Source organism: Electrophorus electricus, chromosome 22 (genome assembly GCF_041902795.1).
Source record: "Electrophorus electricus isolate QZ-2024a chromosome 22, ASM4190279v1, whole genome shotgun sequence".
Taxonomy (NCBI): Eukaryota; Metazoa; Chordata; class Actinopteri; order Gymnotiformes; family Gymnotidae; genus Electrophorus; species Electrophorus electricus.
The window spans coordinates 12794118-12814159 of NC_137518.1; the positions used below are offsets into that span (position 1 = coordinate 12794118).

General features: G+C 42.6%; 2 protein-coding genes across 7 annotated transcripts; one reads left to right on the plus strand and one right to left on the minus strand.

Moving 5' to 3' along the window:
• Positions 1-364: 364 nt before the first annotated feature.
• On the plus strand, positions 365-2984 carry arpc4l (actin related protein 2/3 complex, subunit 4, like). Its single transcript, XM_027029833.3, has 6 exons — positions 365-515; positions 1198-1316; positions 1469-1580; positions 1719-1814; positions 2040-2210; positions 2346-2984. The coding sequence occupies exons 1-6, from the start codon at positions 513-515 to the stop codon at positions 2349-2351; spliced, it is 507 nt and encodes a 168-aa protein (XP_026885634.1). The 5' UTR covers positions 365-512; the 3' UTR covers positions 2352-2984.
• Positions 2985-3602: 618 nt separating this feature from the next.
• On the minus strand, positions 3603-20042 carry LOC113589956 (6-phosphofructo-2-kinase/fructose-2,6-bisphosphatase 4-like). Of its 6 annotated transcripts, none has more exons than XM_027029835.3 (15): positions 19867-20042; positions 13310-13426; positions 12637-12733; positions 12188-12254; positions 11963-12037; positions 11802-11858; positions 11573-11694; positions 11248-11455; positions 10931-11077; positions 10643-10747; positions 9827-9956; positions 9261-9323; positions 9078-9142; positions 8137-8192; positions 3603-5905 (listed from the first exon to the last, which is right to left on the minus strand). In XM_027029835.3, the coding sequence occupies exons 1-15, from the start codon at positions 19913-19915 to the stop codon at positions 5590-5592; spliced, it is 1674 nt and encodes a 557-aa protein (XP_026885636.3). In that variant the 5' UTR covers positions 19916-20042; the 3' UTR covers positions 3603-5589. The 6 variants fall into 6 exon arrangements, with proteins under 6 accessions (XP_026885636.3, XP_026885635.3, XP_026885637.3 ...); XM_027029834.3 differs by lacking the exon at positions 19867-20042 and adding an exon at positions 14536-14735; XM_027029836.3 differs by lacking the exons at positions 10643-10747; positions 19867-20042 and adding an exon at positions 14536-14735.

The following is a 20042-nucleotide window of genomic DNA, read 5'->3' on the forward strand; positions in this document are numbered from 1 at the left end:
CTGTCACAGCTGTGATTCAACCATGTAAAAGCAATAAATTAAATAAGCACAAATTACACAGTGATGTTTGCATTTAATACTAATATTCATTAAGAACACTGCGAATGAACTAACTGTTATACAGCATCCTTAAACACAAACAAATTGAACGTGTCCGACTATTGGCCATATATGGAAGAAAACGCGAAACAAGGTAAGTTTGTCCGTGCAGTTATTACGGTAATGCATAGAAATGTGAGGATGTTGATCTTTATCTACTGAGCTGTTTATCACCATATTATGTTTGTACAGATTTTTAATCGGTGCGATTTTGCATAGACAATAGGCAATTGGCAGTACACAATCCGCTGTGTAATTTATTCTCATTGTTTAACCTGTAAAGATCAGTAAAGAGGGAGCGTGTGCGCCAATATTCGGAGTGAAAGACGGACCCTGAAAGCGCAGGAAGGCGCATCCTTACAGAGCTGCAGGCGTGGCGTCAACACTTCCGCCTTTCTCTAAAGACCACAAAAATGGTACGAGGTTTTTCTTCTTTATCAAGCTGCTAATACTGCTATTTATTTCGGTCTTGGGAGTTAACGTTGAACTGTATGTTAATAGTCATGTTATTCGCGTTTATTAGACCAGGCGCTGCATGTCTGAGCATGGCTGAGGTCGAGTGATATTAGATAGTAGATTCATCTCCAGGTCCGTATTCATGCCACTGCTAGCATTACTTAGCCAGCTAGCATTACTTACTGTGACAAATGGCCCAGTACACCATTAACCTTACCTTACTGGTTTCGTGGACAAAAGGCCTCCTGTTAAATGTAGATTGTAATATTGCCATTCCAGTCCTTTTGAAAGATTGATGTTTAATTCATTGACGTTTGCTGCCTAGCTAAGCTAAGTGGTTGGGTTATTGTAAGGTGTTCCTCTGTGTCAACGAGAAGTGAAACACGTATGCTAACTTGGCTAGCTAGGGGAATCTCGGCTCTGCAGAAATGTCCCCAAATGAAACATGTTGGTCTGCTAACTATAATAGGATGTAATACTGGTGCAGTAATCAGAAAGACGTCGGCTGTATTAGCAGACTGGATCTGAATATTTGAGAACACTTTGGGTGCAGCAGCCTGGGAAAGTTGTCCACTTTATAAGGTCAAATGGCACAATTTGATAGATTAAAAAAAAACAAAAAACTTTTTTTTGTTTAACCAGACGGCGACCTTGCGGCCATACCTGAACGCTGTGCGTGCCACCCTGCAAGCAGCTCTGTGTTTGGAGAACTTCTCCTCCCAAGTGGTGGAACGGCACAACAAACCAGAGGTGGAAGTTAGGTGAGTCACTTCAAGATGGACTGAATGAAGAATTGCTGCTGTTTTTAGCTAGTCTACATCACGGAAGAAGAAGGGGTGGAAAAGTAGCTCTTTGGGTTAATCTGCAGTTTTGACATAAAGCCTCATGCTTACAAGTTGATCTTTCGTTACAGGAGCAGCAAGGAACTGCTCCTGCAGCCAGTGGTGATCAGCCGCAACGACAAAGAGAAGGTTCTGATAGAGGGCTCCATTAACTCTGTGCGGGTCAGCATCGCTGTCAAGCAGGTCAGAAGGTTTGCTTGTACTGCAGCGAATATGTATTTATGCACTGAAATGGGGCCTCAGGCAGCATAAAGTTCTGCTCAGTGTATTTATCAACCGGTTTCAGACCTCGAATGATGAAGACTGTGATGTTCCTTACAGGCAGATGAGATTGAGAAGATCCTGTGCCACAAATTCATGCGTTTCATGATGATGAGAGCAGAGAATTTCTTCATTCTTAGAAGGAAACCTGTGGAGGTAAGAGACCAGTGTAATGGGGAAGAAAAGACGCACCGAATTACTGGATTAATACCATTATAATAAACCCATATTAAAAATTCAGAAAGAGAAGTTCATTTATTTTATATTTGTACAAAATGTTTTGTACTGCAAAAATAAACACATGAAGTAAAACTGTGCCAGTATGCACTTCGTTTTAAGACTCACAGCATCTCATGCCCCGCTACATTTCTCTTCCGTCAGGGCTATGACATCAGCTTCCTCATCACCAACTTCCACACGGAGCAGATGTACAAGCATAAACTGGTGGACTTCGTCATCCACTTCATGGAGGAGATCGACAAGGAGATCAGTGAGATGAAGCTAGCCGTCAATGCCCGTGCCCGAATCGTTGCTGAGGAGTTCCTGAAAAACGTACGTTTTTCTCTCTTCCAGTTTGTGTTACATATGTGTATGTTATTAGCCAACATGTTGGACCAACCACATGCAGATGCTCTGAGCAGTGAGTGCATGCTTGTATTTTTCACTGCGTGGTTTTCGCCTTTGCAGTTTTGAGGACCGCCTCTTCGTTGTTTATATTCGTGACTTGGCCGTCGCTGTGGTTTCCGCGGAGAAAGGCATCGCAGACTCCGCAGGCAAAAGGGGAGGAGCTTATTGTGAGTTAAGAATCAATCAGCAAAAAGAACCACAGGAATGAGTGACCAATCCTGCGATGCCGCATGCCGTGTGTCCCTTGCCTTCCTGTATTCTGTTAAAGGTGCTTCTTGGTCCCATGGATATTGATAATTGTACATTAAAAAAAAAAATAACCCACATTTTTTGTTCAGAGGGAAAAACCAAGGTCAAGGCAGGTCCTTAAAAGTATTATCCAAAATTAATATTGATGGGCACAGGAAATACTGTTAACACATTGTAAAGTCTGCGGTGGCTTTACTTTTATATACATGTACTCCATGGGGGAGGGTGTTTTTTGTTTTTTGTTTTTTTTGTTTTTTCATTTTTGTTATTAAAAATAGATTAGGCTTCAATGTTAGTGGCAACACAGAGGAAACTGAAGAAAAATGGGTGTTTATAATATTTTGACACAGCCAGTCTCTGATATAATTGCAAGTGAAAAGTAATGAGTGAATAAAATGTGATCCTGATGGTAGCGGTAAAAACAATAAAATTATATTGCGCTTTCTGTAACCCAAGAGTTTGTTTTCCCAAAAAAGATGGGCCTTTTAAAGAAGCCACTGAAGTGAACTATTCTACTGACATTAGAGTGAGACATTACTTGCTTGGGCCAAAAAGACTAAGGTTTCAACACAACACTCTCTATCTCTGTCATTCATTTATTTATATATATATATATATATATATATATATATATATATATATATATATATATATATATATATGGAATTTCCTTCCTCTTTACATTTCCTCTTTAATGCCATTGCATATAATTAACATTGGTCCCTAGTTGTCAGGTTTTCAGATATAAATATTTATAGCTGTATACAAATGTTTAATGTTGGACAGGATTAGTTTTGTTTTTTTTGCTGAATTGAAATTCTTTTTGCAGGATTTTCCATTTAATTTAAAAAAGAAAAAAGATTTAAAATATGCTTCCTCTCAATGTAAAATATAATGCATTCCTTCAGTAGAATATACTATCTACACAAATTCACATTATGCTTGTAGCCATTTTAGACCCATGCAAACCAATTTTTAGTCATTTTCACTAGTTATTAAACAAGTATAACAATATTTGAGCTCCAGTGTGAGCAGGGCAAGCTTTATACACTAAACAAAACAGCTTAAAACAGTCACCTCAAGTTTTATTTAATGAAAATCATGATTCAGAAAAGACCATTTAAAATGATGCACACATGTACACAATCATAATACACAATCACTCAGTAATCTCTACACTTGTTAACTATCCATGACTGTCAACATGTTTGCATTAGGACAGTGTTCTTTATAGCGGATAGGATGGCTCTGGGTGTAGTTCACTTCCAAATTAGGTATATTATTTGTTACATTTACATAATATAAAATACAGCAGCATCAGTCTTACACACAGAACAATTTCAAAAACTAATTGCACCAACGCACAGTAGTGGCTCAGTGGTTACAGTACTTGACTGTTGGGCCCTTGAGCAAGGCCCTTAACCCTGAAATGCTCGAATTGTGCTCAGTCATAATTGTAAGTCACTTTGGATAAAAGTGCCAGCTAAATGCTATATATGTAATGTATGACTCAATAAGTCAGTGTTTAAATGAACACTTTACATATTTTGGCAGTGACTGTAGTTTAGAAACAATCCTATCTTCAAATCCATATAAATGAATACATTTTACACACACACCCCTTTTTTCTTTTTGGTAAAGGTACATTTTGGCTCAGAGAGCTGTATACAGAAATAGAGGTACCAAACTATCCTGACCCAATATTTAATCTCTGCATGCCTTTACACTAACCGTTGACCACCTATACACAAATTGGAGAGAGAGGGTATAAAAGGAATTTCTAAAATCACAATTTATTGTCAATAAGACAATTACGGACAATTATATTGTTCCCCAATTGGTTACTCCAAGAATCAATGAAAGATTACATGCAAGTTCTTTAAACATCTTTAGCACACACTTAATTCACTTTGAGGGAATTTTCAGTTTTAGCATATAACTCACAATTATTTAACTGAAAATAAACCCAGCCTGATTTAACATAATTCATTACAATAAAACAATCAAAAATAGTTAAAAAATAGTTTCATTTAGATGCAAAGCAAAAATGGCAAAAAGTATTGATTTTATTTACTCCCACCTTTAAACCATGTATCAGACAAATAAATACATAAACTGAATGAGTTTTGTAAGGTTACTGGTTCTATACCTTCCAGAAATGCACAGTATTAGTAGACGTAACTTTATTTTTACATTCACACTTGCACGCACGCACGCGCTCTCTCTCTCTCTCTCTCTCTCTCTCACACACACAAAATGCACTTGTGCCATCTTTCCCTCAAAGTAACAGAGATAAGAATAAAATGATATGACAGCAAAACACTGACATAAACATGGTGCAAGGGTTGCTGAGTACAGTAGAAAACCTGCAGACCCAATATAATTATTAGTATACAATCCAAATATCGCAAGAAATATTTCACTTACACTGTCCATCTTCAATATACAATGTCTTATGTCCATTTATTGTGAAGAGGCTCCACAAACGAAAACCCACTGGTGTAAAAACAGGTCCTATTTTTTAAAAATATCAAGGCTCAAGATAATTAGAGGGATTACTAATTCTGAAGGATTACTAATTTTGATGGATTACTAATGCCTCGGAGAGCCCGTAATCTACAGGGTGATTGGTGCACATGACCTGTGTGTTTTGTCAGTCTTCCCACTCTGCAGTTGTGTGAGGCCACTCCTCCCAGAGGGGCGGAGCTGAGCACAGATTAGTCATACCCTTGCTAGCACACATATACACCTCATCCAACTCACAAGTTAAACAACGGTTTTGATGCGTTAGAGTAGTGAAATTGGCAAAACGTGCTAGATCCCTGTCCCAAGACAGTGACTCTCAGTAGCAGTCCTACAGACCCTGTGCTCCGCACACCTTTTTGTGTTCACCCAAAGGCACTTGAACTATCTTAGAAAGTACTCAAGAATGAATAGCTACCAAGATGACTCAAGAATATTACCAAGGCAACAAGTGCAACACATGAAGAGTATTTGGTCTCCAGGCTTGGAACTGAGAACCACTGTCCTAAACAATACGATTCAATAGTGGCTCCTATAGAGAGGGTAGTGGCTGACATTGTTGTGTGTATGTTGGCTTGTTTTCTGGAATGTAATGCTGAACTAGGGTCAGGTTTCCCCCCAGCCCATCAGGGTATGCACCTGATTGATTCCAGACCAGCAAATTAGATAGAAGATGATTGCTCTGAAGCAGGATGCCCCAAACGCTGTAGTGATGGAAGTGGTCAGAGGTCAGGACCTCTGGAGCAAGGAGAGTGAGACCGGCAAGAGTGGGCGGTCCCACTGTGGGGTCAGAGGTGAGAAGGTACAGTCTGTAGGGCGGCCTCCGCAGTCCGGTGCACGTTGACATTCTGAGAAAACAACGGAAAACACGAGCATTTGCATTAATGTTTGAAATAATCACGTTTGACAAACTCACTCAAATGTTTTACAGGTTTTCGGCTTTAAGACCCTTACAAATACACTATTGTGTGGATAAATCACTGATATTTTATAATGCTAGATTCATAAGTGTGACAAATTGCACTAGCCTCGTCAGTGATTGGTCTAGACTTCTCTAGTCTGTTATAAGCTGCTTCTGCATTTTTTAGTAGAACAGACCTTGCTTGGTGCCCAGTCCAGCCCAAAGTTAGTTATGTTTGTGCTCACACATGCAGCCGTGTGTCTGCCATGGGTAGGCACACTTATTTCAGCATGCGTGGTTTGTGACGAGGAGCTAAATCAGGCCGTTTGTGTCAACAGTAGATGGCAGACTGTAAACTGGCAAAATGTTACACATGCTACCAATGTTCACACCAAAGATCGGGGTTGAAACTGCAGCAGTTATGTATTCAGGGCTCAGGAATCCACATATATTCCAGTCTATGGCCTTCTGCTCAGCACACAGTTTTGAGTCCTGCAAAGCTACATTCACAGCTGATGTAGACTCAAAGTTAAAATGGGTTTAACTTTAGCTAAACTCAGTCCAGCCCAAATCAGATAAGTATTTCACTGCTTTGAAATATTTGCTTAGGGCTATCATAAAACCTAGCCCGTGACATCGAATCTATTCTTTATGGTAAAATAATCTGTATATGTTTTTGGGGACCACACAAATGAATGACCACAAAGAACACTGAATATGTGGATGTACGCATACAAATAGGCTTCAAGTTCTATTTGAAGTGTTTTATTAGCATTTCATTTAGACACCAGGATTTAATTTGCCTGTGAATGTGACCTTCACACTGATTTGGAAAAAAAAAAAATAATAATAATAAAAAAAAAAGTTACAGCAGTTTCTCCAGAGAGGGTAAAATGGTCTCTGTGCTACCCTTCTGTCTGTACGCTCACCCTAAGAACATTTGAATTACCAGAACAGATTTTTCTTTTTATATTAATACCTTAAATTAAATGGCACCAAACTGACAAAATGAAAAGATTGTAAAAACAAATATCGTTGAGAATCGAGTTCTTGGCCTGCTTGTTTTAATTAAAACTGTACTCCATTATACTTGTGCGTTAGAGCAACATGGGTTTCTGTTGCAATACTGAATAGCTTTTCATTCATAGCAGGTACTTGATTGTGGTACAACCACCACTATACAACAGTGTAGTGTAAGATAATGTAATGTAAACATAAGCAGAAGTCTTTGCATTTGTGTCATGCATGTTTAGACAGCTGGATCAATGGAACACAAACGGGGCATGTCTAACGTGAGTGAACGGCAAGACAGCCAGTGGCATGCAGTAAAGTCTCTGACGCCCTCCAGCGGCTGCATGCAGTACCGTTTGTAACCCAGTCCCCCCCCCCACACACACACGTAAGCGAATTGCGCATAAGCCAACAATCCCTGCGTTTCACTATTTTTTTTTAAACATGCCCTCGTCCGCTTATTATCCCCTCAGGGGTAATCATTGACACCATCTTAAGAGTCGTTATACTAATTTATTGGCTGAAATAAAAAAAGTTAGTTAGGACGAGTTAACAATCAAGTTCAACACGTGCCTAAAATAAGCGCAAACGGGCGCTGTCCCTTTTCAACAACGGATGATAAATCTGTTTACGAGTTTAAGATGCGGCAATACAATGCTTTTCAGTGCTCAATAGTTCCCCAGCAAATAACCTAGCCCCAAAACAAACACGTTCAAACTGCGCCTTTAGCACGTTAGTTCTCACGAGCAATGTTCTTTACGTTTCTCTGCGCGCCGTGTGCCGACCCCAAGGGCATGTTAAAAAGGCCACCGAAACACAGGACATTTACACACCCGGTCGTTTTTTTTGTTTGTTTTTTTCTTCTCTCCAACTGTGTTCCCCCAGATTTCCAATTTCTGTTTCGATTAATATTTCCCTTTTACTACAAACGAATGCTGTAGCACGCATGTGCCAATACACCGATTCCCAGTTTATATCTGATTCAGCTTATATCTCAGTCTAGTGTACAGGTTTCTCCCAGCTCTTTCCCATAGAAAACATACTTCGCTTATTGCAGAGCTCAATTATCACTCAGATTCACAGTTCTGGAGGACAGTCTAGCGATTCTGGTGGACTGTCCCCATGATTTGGAGTGTGTGAGTGTGTGTTTGTGTGCGTGTCCTTCACTGATGAGCTGGCACTGTTAGCAAGGCCTCCTCTGTCATCCGTGTCACATCAACGTTCTGTTCGACACAAACACATGACATCACACAACAGTAAAATACAAGGGTGGTGTCATCAAGGTGAGTAGGGAAACCCCCGTCACTCCACCCCAGGTTCACATTTCACAAGGACACAAGCCTGTTACAGCCTGCTTAGAAAGTGCTGGATGTTAAAATAAATCAGGACCATGGCATGAGACACAGTAAATTATGAGATGTCAAACTTTTTGTGGTCATGACATCACAGAGAACCAACAAGCTGCAGAAAACTGAAAAGCCAATTAGAGAACTAGATTACAGAACCAGACTTAAATACAGCTAGCAGATTTATAACCATACCCACACCATTCATGTGTAACTGCACATTGTTATATGTCTGCACAAAATGAAAAATCTTTTTTCCCCCAATAAGGATGGCAAGAACACCATCAGTAATCATACACAACCTTGAAACATGATTGGCTCAGAGAGAGAGAGAGAGAGAGAGAGAGAGAGAGAGAGAGAGAGAGAGAGAAAGAGAGAGATGTCTGTTCCCATTACCCTTAGCTTATTATCTTCACCACTCTGGTTCAAGATGGTGACAAAGTGAAAATGAAAATAACTTGCATCGATGCCCTCACCGCAGAAAATGTCTCTTTTCAGTTATGCGTCTTGAGCATGCAAAAACACCAGCCTGGCCATTTCCTGGGAAGGTTTATTTCTTAACAAAAAGTTCGGCTGCAAGGAAGATCTTTCCCCATTATGCTCCATTACACAAGCCCTCACCATGTAGTGGCAACGTGGCGCGCATACTGGACGGGGAAACTCGCACGAGCTCTCATACAAACCACACGCTTATGTCCGACCACAGGGACAAGAAAGAAAAGAAATTCACCAGTAACCTGTGTGTGTGTGTGTGTTTCTTACCTCCGGTCTTTCTCTGTGCGTGTTCACTGCTTCTACCTTCAAAAATATGGACTCCACTTTACAGCCTACAGGAGTAAAATAGGTGGTCATGAGCCATCAAATCTCCTCTCCGCTGTCACAGAATGTCTCGCTACATGACATTCCGGGCGTCTAGTCTGATTGGCTGGGAAGGCGGTGTGTTACCGTATGCCACTGGCGTCAGCTTCAGTACTGTGTGCAAAGGGCACTTCAGGTAAGGGAGTTCCTCTGTGGAAGAGGCATGGTGGGTTTGATTACCTCGACAACAGCATATATTGTAAAATTTACAGTGTTAACATTAGCCTCATATTGAAAGCTGTGGTGTGTAAATATTTGTTCAATCTGATAGAAGCAGCATTTAAAGCTCTTTAAAGCTCACTTCAGTTCTCCGAAAGCAAACAGCCAATCTCTCCCACAGTACTTGAAAACAAGTCGCACTGACGTCAACACCGAGGAGCGGCAGCAGATAATTACGTGCTTGGAAGACATTTTGTTCACAAAGTCTCCTTGAATACTCCACAAGCCACCATCAGATTAATTCCAAGGCAAACGTTACCAAATGTCCTTCAGCTGTTTGCAATCCAAAACTCACAACCTTGCATACAACAGCTTTAACATGAAAAAAACACCACATGGCATCCTACACCCAAAAAGGACACATCAGTGCTGGTCTGTTTGTGAGGGGGGGTGGGACACTTACTGTCCAATAGGTGAACTGGGGAGGGGTTTACCTGCAGTCTTGTCCAAGAAGTAGGCCAACAGGCAGCGCATGACAGCCTGGTGGCAGATGACCAGGATGTTCTCCTGTCTCTCCAGCTCCATGATGACGGGCTCCAGGCGCTGGACCAGGTCCTCATATGACTGAGCAGAGACACGGGCCCGTGGGTTACAAAACAGAACCAGCCCCCTTTGGGGGTTGCGTCTGCCAACGTCTTGAACTTTGCTTTCTTTCTTACTTCAACAGAGATTACAAGACACCACTCGCTTGCCTACCAAATGGGCAAAAGGCTCTCTGCAGCTTACTGGAGCGCACAAGATAACAGGAAGATGAGGGAAAAAAACTTCATATATTAAAAGTTTATTTATCTGTTCTTCTGATTTTGTGGTCAGGGCAATGAGGCATTAACTAAAAGAGGAAGAAACCCTTTCTAGAGGAGTGAGCTAAGTGCCTTCCCCCATCAATGATACTGTGTTTGGTCTAGAGGTAATGGTGTGTAAGCTTAGCATGCACACTCTCTCTCTCTCGCTCACACATACACCCACACATCACAACCTAGAGCTCTTGAGGCAGAGCATAACAGGATTGTTTGGCTCACCCTGTCTCACAGCAACATTATTTGGTGTGCAATTACTGGCAGCCTGATTAGCCATTAGCCATTAGTACACACTCATTAAATACTACATGCTCCAAGCACCAAGAAGGGCAGTGCGGAGAAAGGACATGGATGGTCAACTACAATTCCAGTGTTCTTACTCAATGCACTCTGCCCTTTTACCCCCAACCCCCGAGAGAGGTTGCGTCGTATGACACAGCTGGCGGGACCCACCTCTCCTTTAGGGTAGCGGTAGCGGTATTTGTCCTGATCACGCAGGGCAAATTCCAGAGGGTGGCGCTGCTGGATCTCCTCATACATCAGCTCCTCACACACACCCTGCACGCGCAGCAACAGCCATGCAGGGCAAACACATTGAAACACAACGACAAAGGCCTTCTCATGCCCCGTCAAAACGATACAGGCGTTCGCTGTCTACAAAAGGAATGTCAGCCCCTCTTACACCAACGTGGCCATTTCGTCGATGTCTCAGAACTGTAACGGAGGTGTGGCGCGACTCACGGCATCAATCTCATTGAGCGCTTTCCACTGCTCGTACGGCACGCCCAGGGCCTCTGCCGTCTGGATGGTCCTCTTCATCTGACTCGTCCACACCTTCAGGTCAGGGATGTCTTGGGCATGGATGAACTTTGCCAAACAGCAGGCAAACTGGAGAGGCAGTGGGGTTGGGGTGATGGGCATGGAGATCAGATGCACCATGACATCAGTACTCCAGAACTAAGCACCTGGATTTTAGTACATTTTATCCACAGAACACCCAAATCTCAAACTCGTGTATGCAAGGATGACGCCACCGTAGGCCACCACTCTCCACTCACCGCCTTGCCCCGAGAGGACAGGCCGGAGTCTCCTCCGATGCGCCCTTTGACGTTGAGGTCGCTCTCCCCGTGCCGGCACAGGTAGATGGAGCGTGGTGTGATATGGATGTTCATGAGGTAGTACACGATCCGGCTCTGGATGTGGTCCAGGACCCGGTTCACCAGGTACCGCCGACCCACGTCGATGATCTTTATGAACGACAGCTCTCTGCAAACAAGGTCAAGGACAGAGGAGGCAGAGAGTGAGTGCACTGGCCAGCTCGACCGAACTGGGGAAGCCCACCGGTGTCTCTTCTGTGTCCCCATCTTTGTGCGTGTCCCTCACCTGTCCAGGACCTCGTCTAGGGGTTCGTAGGAGTTCTCATAGCACTTGATCCTCTTCATAAAATCCTCCACGGCCTGCTCAGTGTTGCAGTGCCTGTAGTCTGGGCTACCCAACTTCACTTGCTGCGACAAGACGACAAATTTCAAAATAAGAGTGCTGGGCAAGAGCACCGCAAACGGCTGCAGAGTTACCAGCAATGATGTTACAGAAAGATTCTCATGATACTCACAACGATGTTTTCTGCAATGACGTCGGGGTCCTCACAAACGGACTCCACAAAGAAAACCTACAGCAAAACACGATGATTGTAAAGTGAGGCAGAAACGATGCTGGCACATCAATCATTGCTGCTGACAATGTCGCGCAAAAAGAAAAAAAAACCCCCAGCACCTTAAAGCCATTCTGATCAGCAAACCGCATGATGGTCTCCCTCCGCTCTCTCGTCGTGTTTGTGGCATCAAACACCTGCAAATGACCAAAGACGGGGGACACCGATCAAGCACAAACCCATACAGGTTAGACAGGGGAAAAAAGGAAAAAGACTTCAAAAGAAAGTCAAGGGCAGAGTTTGGTGGCTGGTCTACAGCTTAGAGAAGGTGAAGAGACTTGGCTCACCGCAACTTGGCCCCCCTCCTCCGTGAGATACTGACGCACATCATTGAGAGCTGCAGACGCACACTGTCTGAGGAAAGGAACAGTTGCAAAATTACCAAACCAGAGCCCCTTATCCATGCCAGTGACCCGTGCTATACCATGTAACCTAAAGATGGAAACTAGAGTGAACGGTTTCTCAAACACAGAAAAGTCTGTGACAGCTGAACGGTTTGCATCGTGCTGCACTTCTCTGAAGCAGTAGCCTACAGCATCATCACAAACCTTAAATAGATGGGAACATACTAAAAACACACCAAGCCTATGATTAACACGTGACCAGGGAGCATGATCGGAGGGCGTGCCATTTAGCAGCATAGCAGAGCAGGGTCCAGAGCTAGGCCCGTGACACTTAAGTATGTTTATTTAACATACTTCACAGTTAAAATGCCGCTGAAGAAGTGAAGTCTTACTTCCTAATCTTAAGCCCCTCCTCATTGTCTGGTCGGAAGAACTCGAATGACTTGTAGATCTTCACACATTCGCGCCTGTACTGTCCAACGTTAAATTCTGAGGGACAGGAGGAGAAGGGTTACTGTGGACTAACACTGATTCAAACGTCAGACCCGTTAGCCATCCGGTTAGCCATTACACCAGTGCACGAGTGCCAGGAGAGATGCCGTGCGAGCGTGTTCATAAGCAAAACTGTAGTTTAGAAAGAATGCAATGTTCAAAGGAAAAGAGTAACAACACTGAGAGGATTCTTATCAAGACCTGCAAGATTCAGCTACTAGTTTATTTTATTAAGTTCACATTTTTTTTATGTTAAACAATAGACACAACTGCATCACCATCACTCGGTACAAAATAAGTTTGCAATTATACCAGGTGGAGGTTGTGAGTACACCCCTGGAGCTCATGGACTTGAATTGCAGTCACAATAATGATCAGAAAAATTATAAATTAGACATTTCCCACAAATTGTTCTGCATTCCTCAAATGTCTGTAATACAGCAACAATCCAACTTGGCCCACTTTCAAACATTTTACATTCTAAACACCTGCCGTGAGATGGGCGTCCGTCTGGCGCTTATGCCAACTCGTCCTGGGTTTAGTGTGATTTAAACAAAAGGGCCAGGTGTGTACCTTTTGTGGGTACACCAATCCAGTTGAGGTAGCGGGTTAGTTTCTTAGAGATGTACGTCTTTCCTCGTGCGGGGAGACCCACGGTGACAATCAGAGTGGGGCAGTTGGTCATGCATACTGAAACAACAAAGAGACATGGAATTAGATCATTAAATATTAGTGATGATAGAAAAGGCCGACCCTGTATCTGCAACCAAACACTGTGCAATAGTGTTCCTTGTCAGTGCTGCCTACCTACACTAAACTTTATGGTGTTTTATGGTCACACCGCTGGATACGTTTGGACGTTTAAGGTCATGCATATTCAATGCAGTCGTAAATGTCATTTAAGTAACAAAAATGATAACCAACCGTCATCTCACTGATTAACAATGTAGAATGCTTTGGATGCGAGGACTTTTTATGACTTGAGTAAAAATGTTGTGTTGTCACAGCACGTTAGAGGTCATACAAAGTCTCAAGAGTTTCTAAATTGCACAACGGCAAAATGTCCAGAGTCCAAAATTGAAAAAGGGCGTGTCCAATTGTTTGTTCGAATAATCTATCGCCAGCAATAACTGTCACTAAGCAGAGGGCTTTGTCCAGGAGTTAGAAACGAGTTGTATTGGCTTATCTTTTCATTCCCTTATTCTCCCCAAGTCATAGTCCAAACCTGATGACTACAGTCGCTGTCTGCAGCGCTTGCAAAACGCCCTGCACGATCGTGACTATGCACGCGCTCGACGCGTCCGTCCGTTTATCAACAGTCCCGCGAGACGGAAAGCCACGGCGCATTGGCGATTCATGAAAACATGAAAGGATGTGACTTCAGAAGATAGCGACCAAATAACACGTTGTCGTTCCATCAACGACCGAGAAAAGGGAAAAAAAAGCCCAATAACGTAGCTAACGTTAGTTAGACACCTGTAAATGTAGACACCTGGTCCACCTTACAGGTAAAAGAAACGGCTATGCTAGCTAAGGAGCGCGACTTCTGAACAATGGCTTTCACTCTTTTCACCCCTTCGTCGACACGATTAATCGTTGTGAATGTCCCAAAAGTACATTTAGCTAAACCTGACAGACACTTAAGTGATGCTTCATTGATTTCATCGTTTTCTGTACTTCGAAATAAGATACCTCTGCCACCCCTAGCTAACCGTGACACAAACATATTTCAGCCGAGCACCAGTTCATCGTAAACCGTCGTGACAGACCCCAGCTGCGGCAGTAGCTAACGTACGTACCCTTCCTCTGAAAAATGTGCTTTTCTGGAAGGCCATTTTTTTTGCAAGGCATCCATATTTTCTTTAGAGGGTTTTGTGTGAGCTCACGAGACGGCGTGGGGACGCACGCTTCCATTTCGTCGTCCATCGTGATCCGGTTCGACCAGATGCAAGATGCGAACTCCACTCACCGGTCCTTTCCCCCAGTGCCGTGCTAGCTACTTACCACACGGGCAGATAAACAGGAGAACGCCCCTACCGAGTTACGTCGAAAAGAGGCGCAATCCGCTCGGGAAACGACCGGATGGTACACTGTTTATGTATTTAACTTGGTGCAGGACGAGATCGGGCTAATTATGGAAATGTAACACCTCTTGGTCAATAATAGGTCACGAAAAAGGCGCGTTTTTTTTAAAAAGTAGGCCTATATTTCTAATCAGTGGTGTAGGTTTCGTCTCAACTGTGGGGGAGACACCGTTCACATCGAGTAGTATGAGCAGGAACATCCCTCGCTGCTGTCCTCCGCACGCAAAACGACGCCTCCGTTTCTAGTTAAGAAGTTGACGCACTGTGTCCCGCATCCTTTACTCTAACATGCGTACTATATCTACATATGTTTTGCCAAAAGATTACTGAGGCAGCCTGTTACAACTTGCTACATTCTACCAAGTATGAATCATCGTTAACATTTGTAACGGCCTACAGTTGTCACTTTTTATTGTTTACAAAACACTTTCAAAGGTCCTACCCTTATACACAATTTCTTATATACTATTAAAATCGCAAGCTACAGCCTTGCATTTAGGCGATTGCACACTTTCAGCTTGCCTTTTTTTTTTTTACTAATCAATCAACAAAAAATGAACTAGAATAAATTAAAATAAAAACAAAAGCTAAAATATGAGAAAATAAAGTTCAAACATCCCATATAGTTAATTAAGGCCTAATATAAACAGACAAAGCTTAACCCTCCTCTGCTATATGCCTAGATCATCAAGGATCCCCAGGTCAGGACCACAGAAAGTAAAGGCTGCTTCACCTCTCTTTAGTAAGGCTGAGGTTAGGGTTCTGGGGGAAGCATACTTAATCTTAAAATGAGGTATTTTAATGATCTGTTTTCCCTTTGGGAATTCTTAAAGTGTTATCTTATGAATGGGGCAAAGGATGAATGGGGAAGGGATCTGAAGTACATTAAGAGTATCAAACAGTTCAGAAGAACAGACGTAGTCAGTGCGGTTCTCTGAGAACAGGTGGAATTTGCTTCCGCATTCTCATGTGTCAGAATTCTCACTGCATTTTGTACAGTTTTTTGGGGGGTGGGGTAGAGTAGTCCAGATGAGTTGACACAAAAGCATTTGTAGTTTTTTTTTTTTTTTTGTCGGTTGTTGGGAGAATGGCGCAGATGTTAAATATACGCTATGTGGACAAAAGTACTGGGACATGTCTCTCACATCACTGAATTCAGGTGTTTCATTTCAGCCCCACTGCCACAGGTGTGTAAAATGAAGCACCTGGACACGCAGTCTGCCTTTACAAACATTAGTGACAGAACAGGTCATTGTGAAGAGCTCACCGAGGCCATGCATGCATCGTAGGATGGCACCTTTGCAACAAGTCAGTTAATCAAGGATATCCCACCATCACCTGTGAGTGGTATTATTGAAAAGTGGAGTGTTTAGGAACCACAGCAACATGGCCATAAAGTGGCAGACCATGTAAAGTTACAGAGAGAGGTCATCCATTGCTGAGGTGCACAGTGCATAAAAGTCGCCAACTCTGCTGACTCAGTAACTGCACAGTTCCAATCCTCCTCTGGTTTTATCATCAGCACAAAAGCTGTAGTGGGAGCTAAGTGTCTTGCGTTTCCATTGTCGAGAAGCTGCATTTGACCCTTACAATGCCAGGCGTGGGATGGACTGGTGTAAAGCACACTGTTACTGAACTCTGGAGCAGTGGAAATGTGTCATGTGGAGTGATGAATCACACTTCACCATCTGGCAGTGTGATGGACGAGTCTGGTGACTGCCAGGAGAACGTTACCTACACAAATCAAGGTCCATAAAGGCATAGTTACGGGGTGTCTGGTATGGATTATCTTGTCTGTCCCACAGAGAGCCCTGACCTGAACCCCATCAAACACCTTTGGGGTGAACTAGAGATTGTCTGACATCACAAATGCTCTTCTGGATGAATGGACATAAATTCCCACAAACTCACTCCAAAGTCTGTAGAAAGCCTTCCCAGAGTGGAGGTTCTTATAGCTGTAAAGGGGGACCAACCCCATATTAACGCCTGTGGATTTACAGTGGGACATTATGTAGGTGTCATGTTTGGGTGCCCCAATGCTTTTGTCCATATAGTGTATTTCTCAGGTGACAGAATACATTTTTGTATGCATTACTTATATGATTCTAAAAGTTAAGATCATTGTCGAAAGGTGCTCTATGTGCACCAATACAAAAGTTTGCCATTTCCAATAACAAGGAAATGAGTTTCATTTTTGGTTAGCTACAGAAAATTGCAAAATTCAGAATTTGATGTTCTCTAAACAATAAAGCAAATGGTTTAATTTACCAGATGGATTCTGATATTTTTCAATTCATGGCTTGTACTAAAAAACAAGAAGTTGGCTTTGTTTAATAAAATGGATGAATACAGTGACTGATGGCTTCTCCTGCATGTTTCAGCCACAAGAAAGTTGTGACTGTTCCCAGTGATTTGGAATTGACTTCTCTGTAGCCCAACAGAAATTATATCTGTTTCTGGATATTTTTTGTCAACCAATTGTTCAGTCCTTACCTACATATATTAAAGACCCTTCACATTTTCTACAAATCCTTGAACACCTGAAAGATCAAACACAAACTACCCACAACCCATTGAGTCATTGGTAATGTGAGGGTGTGATATGTTTGGGACAACACAACAATATTCCACAAGGTGTCAGCAGCAGCACAGCTGTACTGTACACCCAAAAGCAGCTCGAAAAAGAATTATTTGAATAATTAACTCGTAATAATACTTGTAGTAAAAAGATGTGATGAACCTCTCTTCAAACCATTTTCCTAATTATTATTGCCCTTAAATGAATGGTTATTTACTCATTTCTGTGATTGATTGATTTGCGTGATGACATGACAGACTTGTAGTTGTGTGTTTATGTGGAGGTGTATTCTATACACTCGTCTGCTTCCAATTCATAGCTGTGGTGATGTGTGTCACGGTGACACTGAAGGCTGTGTTGAAGTTCATACAGTGAGTTTTGATATTTGACAACCAGCAGTCATTAAGGCTATAATGGATATTACTTTTAAGGCAGGCTATCACCGTAATGTGATATTTGTGCAGTGGGTTGGGAAGAGCTGAGACCGATGCCCTGCCCAACAGAAAGACAATACTGCAAGCACAGTTCCTCAGAAGTGAAGCGACAGGAGGAGATTATGAGCGGACGGCAGAGCTTTTCTGAAGGAGCTCTTCAGTATGCATATTGTTAATGGACTGTGGAAGTGAGAATCGCACATCTGTTAAAGGGGTTTGTCATCATCGACCACAGATTTCAACACTAATCTCAGCACATTGCTATCATCTTTCAGTAAACTATGGTCTTGCTCAATCAGGTCTGGCAGTGGGTTTGGTCCTCCAACCTCCCCCTCTACACTGGACAATCCACGTGGCAGAGGAGACAGACCTCTTCTCTACACCTGAAGCATGGAGGATGTTATCAAGCTGTAGTGAGTAATGATGTCTTGACCAGACGTGTAGACACTATGAGGTATCTAGTACGGGAGAGTCCGAAGAAGAATCTGGCACTGTGGTTTCATGCTTCCACCTCCTTGTGTGCTGTAATTTATTCGCAAGTGAAGTGCATTACAGCTGGAAGAGTTGCTCAGCATAAGAACAGGTAGTGTCAAGTTTGTTCACATGTAGAGGGGTGTAAACTCAGGCTTTGCCTCTGCTCAGTAGTTCCTGGATTTCGTAACACATGATTCAATAGGGTAAGATCACCTCCAATCACAAGCATACAAATACCAGTTGTGACAGTTTGTTTTCGGGGGTAAGCAGTATTTCTACTGGTACAGGCTCACAATAGAAAATCCAAGATACTTTGGTTTCCTTTATGCAGACAGCTCCTGCTCTCCCGGTATGTGCAAGGACTTAACCACACAATGACTCCCCCTCCACTACAAGGCCAAATGTAGACTCATTAAAATGTTAGTCTGATCTGTGACAGCGTGTACACATAGCTACAATAGTCCGAACTTCAACCATAAACCATAAATGTTATTGTTGTTGCAGTTAAATTATTTGACCTAGTATTCAGATATCTGGAAAGTAAATAATGACACTGCTACAGACAGGTCTGAGTATTGGACGCTAACAGGTTCAGGTTTGTACATAAACCTTTTAACTGCACCCAGTGTGTTACGGTTGTTTCAAAGCATTAAAAATGATCCGGTGCATATTGTGAATTGACGTCCTATCGTTGTGCGCCTAAATCCTACTACAAGCGTGTAAATTGGCAAGATCTGAAATTGCAAGCCAAACAGACCACAGACCATGAACCCCCACAAAAGTCACATTTGAATCAGGAAAAGGCGCATGGACCGGTTCACGGAAATGTATCGTAGATTATAATAAATCTGAAGCATTGACGATACAGCAAATGCGGTCACGGCACGACGGCCACGCCGAGAGGATGTTTACAAATAGGCTACATTTCCGCCACTGTTCAGCTGATGGTGTGGTCTTCTCCAGCAACGAAGCACTAGCTCAAACGAAAATATAATAAACTGACTTTTATTTTTAATACGTGAACCCGAATTACATAAATCTACAGGCGCGCTACAAGAATCATTAGAAAAGAACCACGATATGAACTGAACTATTTCAGTTTCATAACAGCGTGAATGCATGGTAAGGGGATCTCCAAGGCCTTGTTTTTTTGTTTTTGTTAAAAAAAAACAACAAAACAATTTATAGATTAACCGAATTAAGATGAACAAAAACACTCGACATGTCCTGCAGAGCCATCGCAGCACAAGCACCAGGGACACTAGGTCATTTCATTCATTGTCACGGTCAACAAAGACAACCCCCCAATTAAACAACACCCAGCTGACGGGCATATTTTCAAAGATATTCAGTCAGATGTTTACACAGGCTATACTTGAATCTCGAGTCCAAACCACAATTAAAATTCAGAGTATTGCGTGTTATCGATGCAGTGCAGTTGATGCTAAACCAACGCCGCCTACGTGACAAGTCTTGTTTACGTCTTCCTAGCGCTACGAGAACAGCGCTCGAAACCGAATCTATTTCTCTTGTTAAGTGCATGAAAAGCCGATGTCTTACCCGCGCTGTCCAAATTCTGTGTGCTTTTAGACCGACCGACACCCCTCATCGTCCTTATACAATGTTTATCTAGTGGCAGAGTGGAGCGTGTGTGTTGCGTTTAGAGAGGAGTGGTGAAATCGCTCGTTGCCCGACTGAAACGAACAGAAGCCCGTCGCTTCGGCTGCCTGGTGGAA